The following is a 19651-nucleotide window of genomic DNA, read 5'->3' on the forward strand; positions in this document are numbered from 1 at the left end:
ACTTCTAGTGGCACTGGGGACGGGGCAGCAGGGAATTCTTGGCTGTAAGATACCCAGGTAATTTCTTCCAGTACTATCTTTGGTTAGGTGTCAGGAGGGCATGAAGGATGCTGTTCAGAAAGCACTGTGCTGGTACAGCAGCTGGCTGAAAGTGAGTCTTCTTGTGCTGGCAAACAGGGAATTTCTTTAGTTTGCAATTACATGAAAAAAAAAATATACCTGGATCAAAGAGTGAGTGAGCCTGAAGATACAGTTCTGGACTTCTTTCTCTTGTTTTGGCTTTGCACTGCAGGTTTTAGGTAAGCAGACATTTGTCTGGCACAATAATAGAAGCAGTAGAAAGCCACTTGCTGTGGTTGTTTTCCATTCCCAATTTGAGTCCCGTGCTTCTGGCAGTACCTGACTGAGGACCAGCCAGTTTGGTCAGAGCGCTGAAAAGAGCTAAAAATGCTAAAAAGCAGAATTGGTGCCTCTTTTGGGCAACTAGTACCCATTCCTCCTGGTTTTGCCAACCCCTCCTTCACTGTGATCAAGGCAGGCAGGCAGCAGAGAGGCTTGAGGGACAGGGACTGATGGAGCCCAGATACCTTTGCCCATTTAGCACACAGAGCAAGTCTCTAGAAAAAGCTGTCCAGAATCAAGCACTTTCCCAATAAATCTGACACCTTCACATAAAAAAAAGAGGCATAACAAGAACTTCCTGGGAGCTGCCTCTGCATGTGCTGGTGACTTAGGGAGGAGAAAAGTGAGATCAGGAACAGGAGTGTTGTGGCATATGTCCAAAAGTCACCAGTCAAGATTTACTGAGAGGCTTTCAACTACAAACCTGGAAACACAAAGAAAAAAAGAGAAGAGGCCATGAGTCTCTGTCTTTTGAAGCTCACTTTGTCTTGGCTCTTCAAATAGGGGGGAAGATGCTTCTCTCAACATGTATCAAGGTTTGGAGAAAGATGGAAAAGATGCCAAATGTATAACCAGCTGGTAATTTCTAGTGTATTTTTATGGCTTTACCACTGGAAGACAACTTTCAGAGAATTCACCTAAGTGAATCTGTAGGAACACCTTTGTAAAGTACAAGATGTACTTTGGTCTGAAGACTACCACAACAAAATGGCAGCAAACCAAGACTTTACAGGGCAACCTTTCCAGATTGTGACTGTAATACTTGGCTTAATTGCATCCTGTCGGCTGCTCACCACTTACAAAATATACTCCAAGTGTGCCATAATGCTCCTCCTGTCCCTCGAGATAAGATAGTTAGATGGTATTGCTGGCAAAACAGAGTGATATTTCATAAACTGCTAAAAATCAATGGTGATATGCCTGATCATACCTTAGATGAACTTTTCTCATGAACTGAAATGTAATAGAGTGGGTAATACTAGAGCTCAATTAAATGAAATGATATAAAACTTACTGAAAGTGACATAAAGAGGAGGGGAGCAAATCCAGTGACAGAGAGCAGAGACAAGTGCAGGCTGTGCTCCCTGCACCACAAATCAAGTAAACAGTAAATACTTCTTGTGGAAGCATTACTCTGACCTGAGAGTGGGAGATATTGCTGAAACCATCAAACAGCTTTTGCCTCGGCCTAAGATGGCAAAATTTCCACTGATGGGACCAGGGCTCAGCCTCATATCTGGCATGTGGGGGAACACACGACTATTTCCAGAGGATAAAATGGGGATTGCTGATAGTGTGGTAGGAAAGCCCATTCCCTGAGAGTCCATCCATCAGAGAGCATTGTGGTCTGCTCAGTTACACAGGAAGAACCAGAACAACCTGGGATTGAAGAGGGCAGTGATGTTTGGGCACAAACGCAGTTCCCTGGACATCATATAGAAGGAATTATCTCTTGCAGCTGGCTGTAAATTGCAGGCAGTTGTGGTGTTAAGGCTGGTGCCAACCGATATATATGTTAACATAGATGGTCTCCACTTCCAGGGAAACCTCTGGCAAGAGGCACCGGGCACAACCAGTTTGCTTGGCCAAGTTTTTCCTGTCAAGGAGGTGTTGCCAGACAGAGTGATGGGAGCTGTGAGGAGGCAATCAGTCTCCTCTTCCTTCCTCCTGCCCTTTCTGCTGCAGGCTGTGGGTTAGGGGGGCCTGACCTTGTCCTGTGAGGGATCAGGCGTCCCAGCACCCCCTGAGTCCCCACCAGGCTGGTACCACTCTGAAGGTGTTGGGAAGCTACCGTGCATGGGGTCGCCTGAAGGAGCTATTGTGTATCTAGTGAGGCCTTTTTAAAAGCCTCATATGAAACTTTATGAAGAATGGTTTGCCCTTCAGTCCTGCCCAAAACACACAGAGGGTAAGCTAGTGTCTCCAAATCCTTTAGACTGAATTTGTTGGGGGACAGCTGATTCTGCCAGTGCTATATTTTGTGGCACTTGTCTAGAACGGAGCCAGCTCTTCTTTTCTCTCTGGCAGCCACTTGTGTTTTGACAGAGTGGTGCCATTTGTCTCTTTAAACAATCCAGTGCTTACCCCTTTAGCCTTTCCCAGTTGGAGCTGTAAATGTACAGTCCTTACCCCTGGCATCAGCAAGTCTGTTTCTTCATCAGGCTTGTCTCCATCTTTTTCTGTGCCCACAGCTCCTTGCAAAAAGAAGAATTGCAAGTTATGGTATTCCAAAGAGAGGCTTGTATGAAAAGAAAGGATCTGCATGGATAATACAACATATAGTGCACATGCAATTGCACAGGAAGGGTGTGTTGCAAATTCATGGCATGTTCAGACAGCCTCAACAAGTTCAAGAATTATTTTCATGTCTAATGTGAAAACAGCAGCCAAGCACCCACCACATAGGAACCCTGTTTTGGTTTTGGATTTTTTTTGGAAAAAGTAAGACCATCCCTGGGATTATGGTAGGAATAAAGGATCAAGAATAACTCAGTAGCTGTGCAATACTCAGTCAGTTGGACCGAACAGAAGGTGACAGCTGCCTAGGGCAAAGGTTTCTGCTGCCAGAGCTTTCACAGCAGTCACTAGACTATGTTCCTCAGACTTCGGTGCATAACTTGGAAATAATGAGGTCAGTTTGTTTTGCTGCTTTGTTTTTTCTGGCATACAAGTGGCCTGTTTTATAAAGTTCAAATGTACAACTAATAAGCAAATAGTCGACCACAAATGCCACAGACTACAATGTTTTTATGCCAGACTAGCAAATGTAAACAGATTACACGACATATTAACTAAACACAAAAGAACAATTCAGTGCTGTCAGTGGATATAAATTACTAAAATATAGATATGTATGCTCTCTTCAGGATGCCTTGGCAAAGTATCACTGGCTTTTGACCCCTGTTAAACCCAGTGAGGCAGTATTAGAGCTCATGCTGTATTCATTTAAAGGGGGGGAAAGCAGCCTCTTTCATACGAGTCCCTATCTCAGTGCAGCTTTCCCTCTCTCCAGCACCTGAGTCTAGCACCTAGAGCTGGAGGAGAATTCATCCCAGAGTGTACAGGTTGTGTAATAACAACCTTCTGACCTGGAATTACAGCTTTAAGCATATCCTGAACACCTGGGCTCCTGTGCACTGTTTCAAGGCAGCACCAGGCCGTGTTTTGCAGCTCGGTTTTGTCAGGGAAACACAGGGTATTAATAGCTAGCCTTGTGCTTTGGAGAACAGTCATACAGCCTGATTGAGGCTGTTGTATCGCTGTTTCCTCTGCTTCTTTCTGACTGGGGGTTATCCTCTTTAATATTATTTAGGGATGCAAAAAGATTATAAATTGATTGAATGCAGCACATTCCAATATTGTTCATAATTGATATTATTTAAGGGGATACTGAACTGTTGCTGACAAGGCCTGACATTACTACCTGTGCTGACCAGTAGGTATTGACATTTTCCACTTGTCTCACTTCTGTGCATTAGTAGGAATCCATTAAAAAGAAACCCCAAACCCTGCAAACCACTTCTGTTTCCGAGACTGCCGGCAGTAGCGATCCTCAGTGTTACAACTGCAGATATGCCATTCTTTCCAACATACATTTTGAGCCAGATACTTTCTGTTCCCCAGGCTCTGAGCGGACAGGGAACCAGTTCCTTCCATTTCCTTCTGCTGCTGCAGCCATGAAGCAGCTCCACTCTGCCTCTCCGCCATGCAAGGGCCTTTCTGCTGCTCAGTGGAGACAGCAGCAGCTCCATGCCGGCTGCCTTTCTGTCAGGAGGCTGGATGCAGCTTGTGTAAGGGCTTATATAACTCTTTTAATGTCAGGGCTCCAGTTTCACGTCTCCCTGCAGAAAACTCCTCCTTTTGTACGTAGGTCGAGACACAGAGCAGAGGCAGCTCCAGGCTCAGCCGGCAGCAGGCGAGGGAGATCTGCCTGCTCTGAGTAACCGGAGTGCAGGGCAGGGGGCAGCACAGCCGGGGCAGGTGATGTGTCCTAACTTTGGGCAGCTGGGGGAAGTGCAGGGTTTTCTTGCTAGCGGCTTCCCTGTGCTGCAGATAATGTTGGGTAGGTAGATGAGGTTTGGGTTGTTTACTGGCAGCTTTGAGCCACTAAATTCACGTGGGAATAAAAGGCAAGACAGAGCAGCAGAAACCTCTGAGGTCTCCACACATCAAGACACAGAAATCCATCCAGAAGAGGTGATAATATCTGAACATCAGGAGAGTCGTCGGCTGACATGCTAATCCCTCTGTCCCGGGAGCACATAGAAGTTTCTGCCACACATTGTGAAACCATGCATGGTCACAGCATTTGGAGAAGTGATGTTACATTCCAGCCAGTGTAGTTACTTGCCTCACAGGAACCTGAGTAACAGGGTGTTGACTTGGAAAATTCCCATCTGACCAGTCTAACCAGGTACTTGGGCTCCCATGGCTGCAAGGTGCTGCAGCTGAGAAGCAGGACAACCACACTCCCACAATCTGCTTCATCCCTAAGCCCCCTGCTCCACAGCTCTTCTGGGAGCCCCTTGCCTCTTTCCTCTGAGCTGGAGAGGTTTGAAATGCTTTGCTGTGATACATCTGGTTTTGCTGTCCTTCCTCGCATTTCTGAGCACTCCATGGGTGAAAAGGCACGTCACAGGAGCAGGAACACCTGGGTGGGAGAGAGGAGTGAAGCTAGGGCTGGATTCCTGCCTGATCCTGCCGGGGCCTAGTCCTTGTTTTTAATTTTCTCTCTCTCAGTGGCACTGCCCAGAGGGTTGTTCACTCCCTCACCCCACTGTCACCAGTTGTTCATTGCTTGCTGTCTTTATTACTCCCAAAATGCACTGACTCATCTTGAACGTGCCTTGCTTCTGCTTATTAATATGCATCGAGTACTTCACCTTTTCCTTCTTTGACATTATTGCTACTTTATTCCAACATGCCATTTGCTAAACAAGTATTTTTTTCCTCTCAACTTTTCTAGATGACTTCTTTTCCCCTTCACTGTTTAGGTTAAGGATGGAGCACAGATGTAGAAGAAATGGAGGTTCCTACTCTTCTCCTGGATGGGATATAAAAATACGCCTAATGATCTTTATGCAGGTATTGAAGCATGATCTCTGTCTCATCAACCACAGAAGGGTTTTTTTCTGTGGCAAAAGAAATCTAGTCATTCTCAGCCCTATGTTCTTCAGGCCAGGTGCACCAGGAAAGGCTGTAACAAGGCATGTACTTCTTCAGCTAGACCCAGCTGCTCCACGGTGGAAAGTTGGTGTCCACCCCAATCCAGGCTACTGACCCATGTGTGGGACCTGCATGCTGGGGGAAACAGCCTGGATGTCTGCTCCACATGCTGCAGCAACCACGGTTGGCAAAGCTGTGGAGACCAGAAAAACCACTTCTTATTCTCTCTGTACAGAGAAAATAAATGTTTATGCTTTCCCCCAGACAGCTCCTCCCATGTGCAGGGCCAACAGGTTAAATGCACATCCTGCACTTGAAGTAAGGGAAACTGGTTTCTTCTGACAGCTTTGCTGGAGGGACACCCACAAGGGAAAACTCAGTAGGAGAAACATACTGAAAGAGGAGAGAGTGAAAAGAACACCTCATTATTCATTGGGGTCCCCTCTGCTCACCCTGTATGGTTTAGGTTTCCCACCCTCTCTTTTTCTGAGTAGAGATAAATTTTTCCAACTCAATTTACCCCATCATACCTCACTTATGGAGAAATTATACTTAGCAAGAGTGAATTGTTAGAGAGTTCAGGTCATATGGTCAAATCACTGACCTGCAGTGGGCTGCTGCTGTCACCTTTGTCCATAATGTCAAAAACTTCTGTGGCCTGTCTGGCCTGGTGTTGGGTCTCTGCTTTGCCTTGTGCTGCAGCAGCCCTTCTCTTAGCACACCAGGTTTTGCTGGTTTTTTGGGAATGCTGCAGACCTGCTACCTCCTGACACTGCCAGCAGTGCATGGGTGAAATCTTTCACAGAAATGGCTGATCTTCTGTCCACACTTGCTAGCAGCAGGACTGAAGTTGTTTTACTAATGTCATAATCCATGTCCACCCACAGCATCAGTTCTTGAACCATGGCGTTTACATTAAAAACATGCCAAGCATACCTTTGGAGGGACATAATAATAGTCTTATTTATATAATAAAACTAAAACAAACTAAATAAAACCAATCAAGCTTGGTGAAGCCAGTCACCATATGGATAATGTAAATGACAGCAGGAGTGGCTCGACACTGCCTTGCAAGAGGTGCTGGCACTGTGTTTGCAGGCACAGTAAGCCAGTGTGTGGACATCGAAGTGACATTTAGACTGAGTGTCTTTATGGGAACGCTCTTGGGCAGCCAGCTGCTGCCATGGCCAGGCTGAGAACAGCCATGTAAATATGGTGGAGTGGCACCGTAACAGGGCGCTGCAGAAACTCAGGACATGTGGCTGGCCTTGCAGAGCGTTTTTCTCGACTGCGAGCTCCTAGGCAGGTGTGTTTCGTTTCTGTGCAGGCTGGTGGCACCAAGCTCGGTAGGGAGCATGACATGGTGGGGCAGGGACGAGCCAAGCACCGCACCTGCCTTTATAAATGTGCATAGAGCAAGCGGGCATGAGGATCCCAGAAGGAAACAAAGCACTCAACAGATACCCAGCGATGCCCGCGCGGGCTGCAGCACGGGCGCCCGCGGGCGCTGACACGGACCTGACACTGGGGCTGCCCGGAGATGCCTGTCCCAGTCTCCCTGGGGATTCCACCAGCGGGCTGCAGGCACGCAGCGCGCCGCGGCTATTCCGGGCACCCAGGAGAGAACAACCTGGAGCTCCACGCCTCGGACTGACGGGGTACAGCGGGCCGGGAGCCCCGCGGCCCCGGCCGGTCACTGCCCGCCCCCCGGGGGCGGTGCCGGCGGCGGGGGCGGAGCGCCGGCTGCACCTGGGCGACACCGCCCGTCCGCTCCGCCCCAGCCACGGCCGCGGGGACGCGGGCGCTTCTCCGCTCCCGGGGCGCTGGGTCCGGCCGCGCCCCCGAGCTGCGGCGGCGTCCGCAGCCGGAGCGCCGCCTCCCCGGTGGTGGGGACAGCACCGGGCTCCGAGGGGAGGAGGAGGAAGGAGAGGCGGTGGGCGGGCTCCGCGGCGCGGCCTCCGCGCCCTCCCCGTCCCGATCGCGGCCCCGCTTGCGCCCGCTCCCCGCCGGGTGGGCGCTGCGCTCCCTCAGCGCGATGTCGGCGCGGCGGCGGCGGAGGGCGGCTGCCGAGCAGGAGGAAGAGGAGGAGGAGGAGGAGGAGAAGGCGGCGGAGGCGGGTAGCGACAAGGTGAGGACGCGCGGGGGCGGCGGCGGCTTTTGGGGCAGGGGAGCAGCGCCGCCTCCCCCCTCGGGCCCGGGAGCGCGCCGCGCGTGGGGCTCCGCACTGTGCCCCCGGCCCCGGCATCAGCGACCCTCCCGGGCTGTAACGCGGCCGCTCTCTCGGGTGGCGGGAGTGGGGAGAAGGCCAGGTGCCAAGTTAGGGGTTTCACGCGTGTGGGCCCACGCGTGCTTTACCCCACTGCCATTCCCCCGTGGCGAGACCGAAATGGGAGCGGCCGGGCTCTCTCCGGGCCGGCAGCGAAAGCTCAGCGCCGTAGCTGTGTGTCGTAGCTCACCTCTTGACGAGGGATCTGATGGCGTGCTGTAACCCCAGCCGGCTGCTGAGCACCACCCTGCCACTCCCTCACACCCCTCACTCTCCCCCGCCCGGTGGGGTGGGGAGGAGAGTCAGAAAAAAAAGTAAAACCCGTTGGTTAAGAACAGCTTAATAATTGAAATAAAATAGTAATATTAATAAAAAGGGAGATGACAAAAAGGCGTATAAAACCCAAGGAAGTTCAAGTGGTGCGAAATACAATTGCTTCACCACCACCACCTGCCCAACAACGAGCAGCAGTCAGGCTTTGTCAGCCAATACCCCCCAGCAGAGCCTTTGGCCAGTTCAGATCAGCTGCTCTGGCCACGCTCCTTCCTGGCTTATTGTGTACCTCCTCGCTGGGCAGAGCACGGGAAGCAGAAAAGTCCTTGACTTGGGCTAAGCGCTGCTCAGCAAAGCCAACACATCGGTGTGTTATCAACATTATTCTCCTGCTAAATCCAAAACACAGCACTGTAGCAGCTACTAGGAAGAAAATTAACTCTGTCCCAGACGAAACTGGGAGACCGGACCAGGCAAAGAGCATGCTTCAGTGTGGTTGGGCCAGTCCAGTAGCATGAAAACTAACTCGGAACAGTGATCTGCTCCATTTAAAGGCTGTGTCAGCATTTCCGCAGCAACTCTTTCTGCTTTATGGCCTGTTAAGTGATAGGCATTCACCTCTGGCCTGGAAAGGACTTACAGTATGACATTTCTGCAAAGGCAAGAGGTTTTCAACATACTAAGTCTATGCATCAAGTTCATTACAGTGGCAAAACAGCCACAGTGCTGTTCTTTTGTTTGCTGTGGCGTTAAGGCTTATCTCTACAAAAGCTAAGCACATCACAGTTGCTAATTGTCTGAATAAAATGAAAGAGAATGTCCCATTTGGGTAACTGGAATTAAAGTTTTTTAAAAAAGCTTTCTGTTTGCTAAATTGAGGTAGCAATACGTGTGTGTTTACTTGAATCAGTAACTGCTTAAACTTGCATGGATGTCGATGTTGCAGAGTGTGTAGTCTGCCTTAGGCATTGTGGCAAGTAACTGGAAAGTGAAACTCAATACATTTTGTTCTGTGCTTTGGTTGCTTTAACTCAAAGCCAATGAACTTGCAAATTTGTAGTGCTGTACTGCATTGAGGGCTGTGATCACATAAGGTAGTGTTTAGACTATAGCTGTGCAGAGTATTTGTCTGTAGATGAGAATTAACTTTTAAACGTAATTTCTTGTTACCGTGTGGTCCAAAAGCTGTTTTTCTGTGGAGATACTCCGGTTTGCTTTATTTTGCAGGGGAAGTTTATTTCTGAGGTGTGCAGTGAGCTGCCTTCAAAGAATTGTCACCGTTCAAAGCCTCTGCTTCCCAGACCTCCAAAGGGTGCCCCTAAAACTTGCTAATGTTACTCTTGGTTTACCTGTGTGATTTTTCGGAGAGGAAAATGCTGTTCTTACCTATAGGCCTCCTGTGGTTTTACTCTAGCTGCTCCACAGCCTAGTGTTTGATCCCGTTTTGGATGGTGTTGAGCAGACAGGAGGCTGGTGCTGTGTATGCAGCCAGGATGCTGGTTACAGGAGATGGATTTCAGTGTGCATACAGTTGTGTTCACTTGAACAACAGATAAGGAAAGCCTTTTCCACTGCACCAGATACTTTCTCACAGATTATTTGTGGGATCCTCTGTGTTCCCACTTGAGTTGTTCAACCTATCTGCAGTGTGCCTAGCACCGTTGACCCTGTCACTGGTGGCTTGCAAGTGACAGTAATGATAATTTTACATATTAAACTGCCTTTAGTGCCATTGGTAACTGTAGAGGTAGACCGGTATTTTGTACTGAGGTTTCAATCAGTAGGTCACAGTTTGGGACTCTGTTCTGAATATGAGCACACAGGTAATGTCTGCTGTAGGTGATTTGATGAGCAGCATCTGCTCATCAAGATTCACAGGTGTCACGTTATACAGCTTCCTAGATGGTTATCACTCTGCTCTATCTCTTGCCTGGCCTTTACAACAAGTGGATACTTGTATTGTCCTCTGGCTATTTAGAAATGACCTATTTGGTGTGGTAATCCTGTATTTGGACTCAAAACTGGTTCTTTGGTTGATAACTACTCAGGATAGCCATGATTAAGTGGGTTTGCACTGCTTTCTACTATGCAGCTCAGAAACATCACCCTCTTCCTCACTTGTAATGAAGGAGAAATCTTGTTTCTTTGGATGGTATGTGCTTCTGCTCTTGTTCGCCCAAACCAAGCCTTCCAGATATACAAAGGCAATATGAACCTTTTTTTTTCCCAAGAATCCCTCTCTGTTTGTTGAAGAACTCCAGAAACACTAAATATGTCTGAAGGTTTTTCTGTATTCTACTTCGAGCCCTGTTTTCAGTGTGCTATCTGGTACTTTTCATGTTACACTTACTGTGTCCATAGATGCTCATTTCCTACTGAATTTAAGTGAAGCTGTTGGGTTTTTTTTCCTCGTTTGCGTGCCTTTTTATCACTAATTGGGAACAACTGGTAGCTGTTTCTACACTGATATAATTTCAAAGGAAAGTAAAATTCCTTGGTTTTGTATGAAGGAATATGATATACCTTTTGTGAAGCTTCTTGAAGTTCCTAAGCTCTGCAAGTCTTTGTGTTCCCAATTGTTCACTTGCTTGTTGAGCTGGTGACATTTTGCAAAATTGCTGTGAATATGCCTTTGCCCTACAGGGCCCTGCAATTTCACAAGTTTGTTTTTTCTTTGTGTCGTCCTGTAGCATCCAGGAGTGATTTTTTGGTTGTCACTTTCTTTCTTCCTGCTGCTTGCCCTGGGTGCTCTTTTCCTAAGAATTTCTGGTCAGAGTGCCATCGTAAATACTCTGTGAGCATTGGGAGAAAGAGGAATGACTTGGCATTCAGATACTTAATATGTATAAATCAATTAAAGATTTACAGGCTGATCTGCATGTGTTCATGCTCCTTTTAAATTTTCAATTGTTTCCATTCTTTACTAAAAAGCAAGAGACAGTGCTTTCAAATGCTTCCAAAAAATTAGTGTATTCTGGGAGTAATCACAGAGTTATTCCTCTTCGTACTGTACAGAGTTGCCAGAGTAGGACAGGGGGGAGTAAGTGTGATCATACTGCATTTCTGGCTGTTAATTATTTGTAACTACAACAGGCTTGGAATCACTGAATGCTGTTTCTCTTGCTGTATTGAAAAAGCTGTTTCTGTTCCATGGGACAGCCCTTCCAGGGAATCAATTGCCAGATAAGTTGCTCAGACCTGTGAAGCTCAGTTTGGCACTTGGATCTTTGATGTCCAAAACCTCACAAACCTGCTGGGAGACAAATGAAATTCCAAATTGCGGTATAGCCTATGGTGGATCTGTTTGTCTGTCATGGATCACTTAGTTACTTCACTGGGCTTACTTCTCCTGGAGTACCCTGAAAAGGGATCAGTTTAATTTTCACAGAGAAGTCTGACCTCTATCCTTTCTGTTACAAGCAGGGTAATAATAACAAGGGAAGACTATCTCCAAAACCCCATTTTCTTGGAAATGGTGGTGAATTAGTACTAATGCAGAGAGCAAAGGGTCTGTAGGTTCCAGTTTTTGATTCTGTATGTACAGGTCTCTTGCCTGTGTTTCTACATGTGTCAGGCTTTAATAGTTTGGAAAAAAAAGGTTTCATTATTCAGGATCTTTTGATACTTTGATATCTTGGCTTCAGAGGAAGGTATCAAGGTACACCTAATTAAATGCTCTACAATGTGTTCTAACTGAACTGTTGACTTCACTATGGAACTTGTGAGAGAGACTGCAGAAAGATCAAAGATGGAGGAGAAAACTTACTTTGAGTATCACTTAGACTTATAAAATGACAATAACGAAATTCTTTTGCTTGTTAACTTTTTCACATAAATTGTTGGACAGTGTCTTCATTTTCTCAGTTGCTCTTCATGGAGATACTACATTCTCAAAGAAGAACATATTTGCTGTCCACTCAGGAGTTCCTTATGGTGTCCTGGAAAAATGCCGTACAAGAGGAACATTGCAAGTGGCTTTGTAACCAGAATAATTCTGGTGCGTGGTTCACTTGGCACGTATTAATTGTAGTGGAGGGTGTGTGGTACAAAACAGCAATTCAGAAGTGTGTGGCCTTTTAGATGATGAAAGATGGAGATGTCTATTTTTTCCTCCATGACATATGGCTGTATTCTGTGAGCTGTTGCAAAATAGCCAGCGAGCAGAAATCCACATGGAAGCTTAATTTATGGCAAGATGTCACATGTTCTGAATTCTTGGTATGGAGGCTCAGGCTCTTGAGTTTCCCCCTTTGTATGGCCAAGTATTTGTGGTCTCGTACAGAAGATTTAGCATAGGGGTGAAAGTCTTGTCTTTTGAGAATACCAAACTTAAACTGTCTACCTGTTACAGACACTTTGGGTGTGAATCAAGCAGGCAGGAGTGGCACACTTTGTGTATAAAAGATTCCGTCACCTGCAGTTTGAAAACTCTAGGAAAAAAGTCCAAACACCTTGGATAAAACACTTCTTTTGAAGTTGGATTTGAAAGGTTCCCTAGGCACTTAGTACAACCTGTGCTGGTTTCAATTAACCTTTGAAAACCTGGTAAATACCTGCTCACATTATGAAACCCATGGCATTTCCCATGGACCTTCACAGGTCCTTGATGTTACTGTGTACTAAGCTTGGCCATATCTCAAATCTGAAGAGCAGGAGAAGGAAGGACTGCTTGGGTTTGTGCTGAACTCCAAAACTGCTTCTACAAGGTCAAGCTGCAGTAGCAAGGCTCTTGAATTTTTTTTTTTTTGAGTGCTTTTATAGTGATTAACTTAGTGTTTCCTTCCGTAATGATTATTGTTATTTGTGGCTATAAACTGGAATGTTTGTAATCAATCACGTAAAATAATTTAGAAAATGATTAGCAAGAAAGTCTTGTCCCCCAGTGATGGGGTTCTAAGCACTTAATGTTGCAGAAGACAATTAACTAGCTTTTAGTGAGCAATGTCCTCTTTCACTCCTGACTTTACAAATTAAATGCCTTATTCAGGAAATTGTTGTGGCTGTGATAGCGGTTAGCTGGAAAATAAAGTATTCATGGTAATTTTTGAGGTATGTTACACAGGGAAGTTGAAGATAGTTGAGGTGTTGATTCCCACTTTTTATTGTGGCAATGTAAGGTGAAAAAATTGCACCAGGTTCTATGCAACTTGCAGGTTGCACCAGCCAAACTTCCATGAGCTACTGAAAATCACATCAGATAAACACAGATGCCTTCTTCTGAAAAAAGATGTGCTCTTGTGAATTCAGATGTTAGAAGTAGCAAATTTAAAATATTGCTTATAATGAGGTACTTATAAGCGATAGTGTTGTGTTAAAGATCAGAAGGACAAAACTAAGTATGATTTTTTTTTTTTAATTGTTTAAACACAATTGTTTTCTGCAATATCAAAATGGAATTTAAAAGTTTGGGGATATTCTTAGTTCTGTGTGCTCAAAAGAGAGAACATCGCCGCCGTTTGCAAGCAGGGATTAATATTAAAGGCGCTAAGTCATGGTCTTAGGGCCAGGATTACTGCCTGTCATCTGCACAGTGAGTAGTGTCTCCTAGGGCTGTACAGACAGCTTGCTGCACTCCAGAGCAGGTCACAGGAGTTGGAATATAGCTTTGAGAGAGAGCTGTGATCCCCCCAGTTGCATCTATAGTTAATTTCCTAGGCTATGGTACAACACTGTGAGAAACACCTCTGAATAGCAGGGTTGCGAGCGTGGTAATTTTCTATTTTGTTTATGTGCTTTTTCAGGCATTCTGCAGATTTTCTGAAGTCTGGACCATAGCTTATTTGCTCTTTTTACTTGTATTAATTATAGGCAAAGTCTGCCTCATAATTATTCAGTTGTGGGGTTTCAAGGACTGGGGAAGCATTGATAACCTTTTTGAACGAAGTAAATGGTGTAAAATCGAGAATTGAATCTTGGGCATGTGTGTGGTACATCAAGTGAATGAGAAAAACCCAGGCCCAACGTAAAAAAAAGGGAGGATGTACCCGCTTGCCTTGTGCATGTGTATAGTGCCAGCTCACTGTCCCAGGTTCTAAAAGGTTAAAAGCACTTTCTAAGAGGAAAGGATGGTGTTTTCCCTCGGATTGGTGTCGCTGGAGAGCTTGGGGAGGGTCCGAGGTTGGAGGCTGCCTGCAGCACCCTGGTCAGCTCCTGACCCCTGGCCCCTCCACAGCCACCTCTGTCCAACCCCGAGCTGTGGGCTTGGCCCTTGGTTTTGGGCGACCAGCTTTGGAAAACCTTATATTCTGCCTTGTGTTGTTTGCAGAGGCCAGGCACTGGGACAGAGGTTACACCGCAGTGCTGCTGCAGGGAAAAGGCCGTGGATTATAAACAGAGTAACCACCCTGGGCTTGGGTGGGATGGCTGGGGGCATAGGCACCTAAATTCTGTGGTGTCTTGTAGTGGGGCAAAAGAGAGGATATACCTCTGCTGGCTTAGAAAATGTGACAAAAATCCTCGGAACAAGGGGAGAAAATAATATTGTTAAGGAAAAGTAGGAAAGGAAAGCAGAAGTTTCTAACTGATGGAAATAGATAAAGGAGAAAGAACTGAGATGAGGAAGCTGGAAAGGGAGAGAGATGGAGAAATAGCATATAGCAGTGGAGAAGAAAGTTTTAAAACACAGTTACTTAACAGTCCCCAGAATTGTTAAGAACTGATGAACTTGAGGCAGCAGGGCAGGCTGGAAGCTGTTTGAGATTGTAAGAAGGTGAGGCGAGTCAGAGAGGTCAGGAGGAAGTTCAGGTCTCAAGAGAGCCAGATGCTGAGCTAGAGATTGCTCTCTGCATTACTGCTGTGCCAGGGCTGAGTGCAGCTTTCCAGCTCCCTGGAGCTGTGATGTTTGCAACATACAGAACTAGTGAAATCACCCTTTGTGTTGGCTTTAACTGAGGGGAAAAAACAGTCCTGACAGCGTGCTCTGAGCATTGGTGACAATTTGTACATTGTCACCAAAATATGTAGTGCCTGTTTTGCATTTGGGTGAGACACAGTCTGTCTGGATGATGTCTTCCCTATCAGTCCTCAGCGAATACTGAAGAAAGAACCGTAGTGTTGCAGTCATACAGAAAATTATTTTGAGTAATACTGTGTCCATGAGACACTTGGTCACTTCACAGCTTGGTTTTGGATTGCTCCTTTCAAGCCTGAGGGTTCAAGCCCCACCATATATAAAGCTTTCCCAGCAACCTCTTCTCATTGTATAAAGGGACTGTTTGTTCATGCATTACATTTTCCATTTTTTCTTCTTAATGTGACATTAAACCTTCCCCTTGTTCCACAGAAGGGTAGTTTGAGATGTAGATGAGGGAATGTGTTAGGGGCTTGGGGATTTCTGGAAAACTCCAGTATTCTGTGTCAGCTGTAGCATGTCTGAAAACGTATATCCTTGAAAAAGTGATGTGAAGTTTCTTGAGTACAGCAGGTAATGTCACAACATCCAAGTACAGGCCTTTTTATAAACACAGCCATATACTTACCTCCTACATCACCTACAGTTTCACTAGTACACCGTTGATGTCTTTTAGAAGGTAATGCAGGTATTATCAGTTCCTAAAGTAATGTTTGGCTCTGAATACTGTTTTCTGACACAATAGCTAATAATCTTTCATGTTGTATTGAGTTTTCTGATAGTTTTATTTTTCTTGTTGTGATAGGAAGTGGATTTGGAAGAAAGACTTCGTGAGTTGGACCTTAGAAGTGATTCAGATATTCCTGATGTTCCTCCACCAACAGACAGCACTCCAGAAATCCTCAAGAGGGCTTTGTCAGGCTTGTCTGCCAGGTACAGTGAAACAAAGAGCTCTCAAATTTAACAGCTGGTGGCTGAAATTCATACAGATTATGCTGCAGTTTTAAGTCTTTCAAACTGTACTGCAGTTTTAAATTTCATACGGTAAATGTGAAAATTTCAAGGATAAAATTGTTGCTGGATGTTATTGATTTGTTTATGCTTTGATAGTCCCTTCAGTGGAATATTTTTTGCATACACCTGTAAATTACCCATTACATGCTTTTCTAAGTAAACATAGTTTACATAAACATTTACTGAGTCTGAACATTGCAATAACATGGGCTAAAAAATTTGAATTACAGAATGATTATTTCTGGAGGTTGTAATGAACTGATTTCCTACCTCCAAGATTGAGAGGGGAGTGGTTTATGAATGAAAAGATGTGTAAATTCTCAAGATGAGGTTTGCTAGATTTTTGACGTTTCCACTTCTAAATAATTTGCTGTACAGTTAAATACACCATAGATGATATGGTCGTATTTTTTAAAGCATTGTTTATTTTTTTTTCCTGATGTTCCTTTTAAAACGTAGGTTTCTACCTCCAGCCTCCCAGGAGCTTGATGGCCAGCAGATGTGGAGGATGTGTATGTGTATAGATAGACAGATAATTGTGTGGACCTGCACAGGCATGAAGGCTGTCAGATAAAGTTCTTTGTATAATTTTTTATGCAGTCCCTTTACAACACCTGATCAGTCAAACCCCTTTGGGGCGAGCAAGTTGCATTACGTTTTTTTCATTATTGCAATGAAAGAGCTTTTAGGTGATAGATACCAAAAAACTATCTACTAAAGTGAATATGAGTGTCATATATGCCTTATGCTCAGTGTAACAAACCAAGCAATATACTGATGCCCTGTGCAATACAACGTGTGTTTCACATGCAGCTTAGGTCTCACAAAGTCAAAGGAAGGATCTCTAATCTGAACTATAATTAAAACCTTCCAAATCCTTGTAAAAGAACTGGTCTCCAGGAGATATCTCCAATAGCAGTGTGAAATGAGTTTTTTGCCTTGCTCATTTTGTAATCTGTTGTCCATTTCTGTTACAAACAGATGTAATGTTTCAGGTTTTAAAAAGCCTGTTTCTAAACTGCACCAGCTGTGAGCAGAATATGATATTCTCTATTGCCATCACACTGTAAGGAGTGTCTAGTTTCAGAGTTTTCTCATTGGGTTAAATGTGGAAGTCTTAGGTCTCCAAATCAGACTTGTTCCAAAGGGCATGGTGATACCTCAAAGCCTGCAACTAAGAGGTGCAGGTGAAACCTTTCCTGTTTCACATGCTTTAAATTCTTTATTGGAGTGTTTGCACAAAGGTGTACAAAGGGTGCTTTGAGTGAAAAATTAAATTCCTGGTGCTTTATGAATGCTAGAGTTGAAATTACCTGCCAGTTCAGTAGCCAGCAGTCCCAGCAGAGCTGTTGTCATCATGTGCAACATGAGTGGGTTGCACTGTAACTCTCAGAAATATGGATACTCTTTGTATTTGACCTCTGAAAGAAACAGTATCTATAACTTTCTAGCGGAGAGTTAGGATACAATAAACTTGGCAGGTGGCTTCCTAAATTCTGGAGCTTCTTGTCCTACTGAAGCTGTCTTTCCGGTGCTGTGCTTGCCAACACCCCCAAGATACCGTGTGGTATTTTAACATTACTCATAAAGGAAACTGAGTTCTTCTGAAGGAGGCTTGCTCACTATGGATTTGCCACTAGGGCCAAGCTGCTCTGTGTGTACCCACATCACAGAGGAACATAAAACATGTTGTGATAAAGCCTCTTCTGCCTCTGTTCTGATACTTAAGGCAAATCCAATTAGCGGCTGTAGCTGCCATTAACCTGTCAATGAGTCAAATCCTTGAAAATCAAATTACTACAGTTGAAATTTATATTAGAACTGGAGTCTGATTCAAAACTAACACTGAATCAGGTGTATCTCCTGATGAAGCAATGAAACACAAGACTGATGGAAAGCAAAACATTAGAAAGAATGTCTTGAGGCTTATAGTAGGGAGCTTTGTGTTTAGCAGTGACTTGTGATTAGTTGCTTCAGTGGACATTGAGAGGAAACGACCTCAAATTGTGCCAAAGGACATTTAGGTTGGATGTTACGAAAACTTAATTTAGGAAAAAGGTTTGGAATTAAACCTCTGGAGAGGTTTAACTTAGGAAAAAGGTCAAGCATTGGAACAAACTGCCTGGGGAACTGGTGCAGTCACCATCCACGGAGGTATTTAAAAGATGTGTAGATGTGGCAGTCAGGGCCATGATTTAGTGGTGGACTTGGCAGTGCTGGGTTAATGGTTGGACTCGATGATCTTAGATCAACTTAAATGATTCTATGATTCTGTGGTAACAGAAATTTTTATTCCGTTTTCCTTAGGTAGCCAATAGCAGCTGCAAAGGTCTACAAGGACAAAAGAGTACAGCTAGTTTGACCCACCAATCCCCATTGTTACATCTCCTGTCCTGATTCCAGTGCTCACAAGAGCACAGGACTGCTTTCAATAGATAACCCTCTACTGGGCAAAGAGCTACTTTACTGCTGTAGAGAATTGGTGATCACTTGTTTGGAGGTTTTGTTGTGTGGCCATTACTCCTCAAAGAATAATTTGCTTTTTACCTGGCAGCCTTTCTTTCATATGCCAGCCTTTTCATGGCTGGGCCCCCATCAGTCTTGCAGCTTATGTGATGCTTTTTGAGGGTCGTGGTGTATCTTCACAGCAGCTTCAATGTGGGGGTTGTACCAATTCATTGCAAATGACACTTGGCAGGGTTGAGGCAGCACAGGGGAAGAAGAAAGGTGTCTAACTTCCATTTTATTTTACTATGCATCTTGTTTAGTTGGACAGTTGCTTGAGTCTGTGTTTCTTGCTATGCATTTGATTAAACACAAAAAATTCTGCTATTCCCACTGTTTCTAATATGGTTTAGTCTCTAGTTAGCAGAGGAAGTGGAATTTATTTTCATTTATAACTGCTTGCTTTTTATTATTTTTTTTTAATAGATGGAAAAATTGGTGGATTCGTGGAATTCTCTCCCTCGCTATGATTTCTGGGTTTTTTCTGATTATATATCTGGGATCATTTATGCTGATGCTTCTGGTAAGTTTATTTAAATGCGTTCTTCTGTGCAAGAGTTACTTGATCTCTTCATTCATCATGCCAAGCTGGAAGGAAACTGCACAGACAATTCAGAGCAATTGTCTTTTATTTCTGTAAATGTAAATACTTTTGAAAAACGCTTGACAGATTCACAACTGGACCTTGTAGATGAAGAACTTTTTATATACTGTAATTACTTTTTTTTTTTTTTAGGAGTTAAAGTAACCCCAAGAAGTTGAATCACTGTTGCCTTACTTAACTACTATCATCCATTTCATTGACTAGTTTGTATGACCTACTGTTGCACATTGAGGTTTGTTTTAAAAAGCAAACAAACAGAAATCAGACTAAAACCAACCCAAGAAAAACTCCAGACAGCAAAAATCTAAAATAAAAAAATAAGAGACAGGTGCAATTTTGACGCTAAGGAAAGCAGGCAGCCCTGGTCGGTCTGCAACCGGCACTGAAAGGCTTTCCTCAGACATGCTCCTTTAATTCCGTATTTCTCTATGGGGCTTCGTTGTGGCCTTGCATTTATCTGTAGGTTGGAGCTAGATCCCTTTCTAAGGTACAGGCAAAGTGCATTTTTAGGTCATGAAGTGCAATACTGATGAGGAAAACAATAGTTATAATATTCTTCATACATGCTGCA

General features: G+C 44.6%; 1 protein-coding gene across 1 annotated transcript in view; it reads left to right on the forward strand.

Annotated features, from left to right (window-relative positions):
* Positions 1–7361: 7361 nt before the first annotated feature.
* Positions 7362–19651, forward strand: part of CDS1 (CDP-diacylglycerol synthase 1) — a 29633-nt gene continuing 17343 nt past the window's right edge. Inside the window, exons 1-3 of the mRNA XM_039551163.1 lie at positions 7362–7696; positions 15763–15890; positions 18903–18999. Of these exons, the coding sequence (XP_039407097.1) occupies positions 7604–7696; positions 15763–15890; positions 18903–18999 (318 nt within the window). The 5' untranslated portion in view covers positions 7362–7603. The remainder of the gene's footprint in view (positions 7697–15762; positions 15891–18902; positions 19000–19651) is intronic.

This window comes from Corvus cornix, chromosome 4 (genome assembly GCF_000738735.6).
Source record: "Corvus cornix cornix isolate S_Up_H32 chromosome 4, ASM73873v5, whole genome shotgun sequence".
NCBI classification, from domain to species: Eukaryota; Metazoa; Chordata; class Aves; order Passeriformes; family Corvidae; genus Corvus; species Corvus cornix.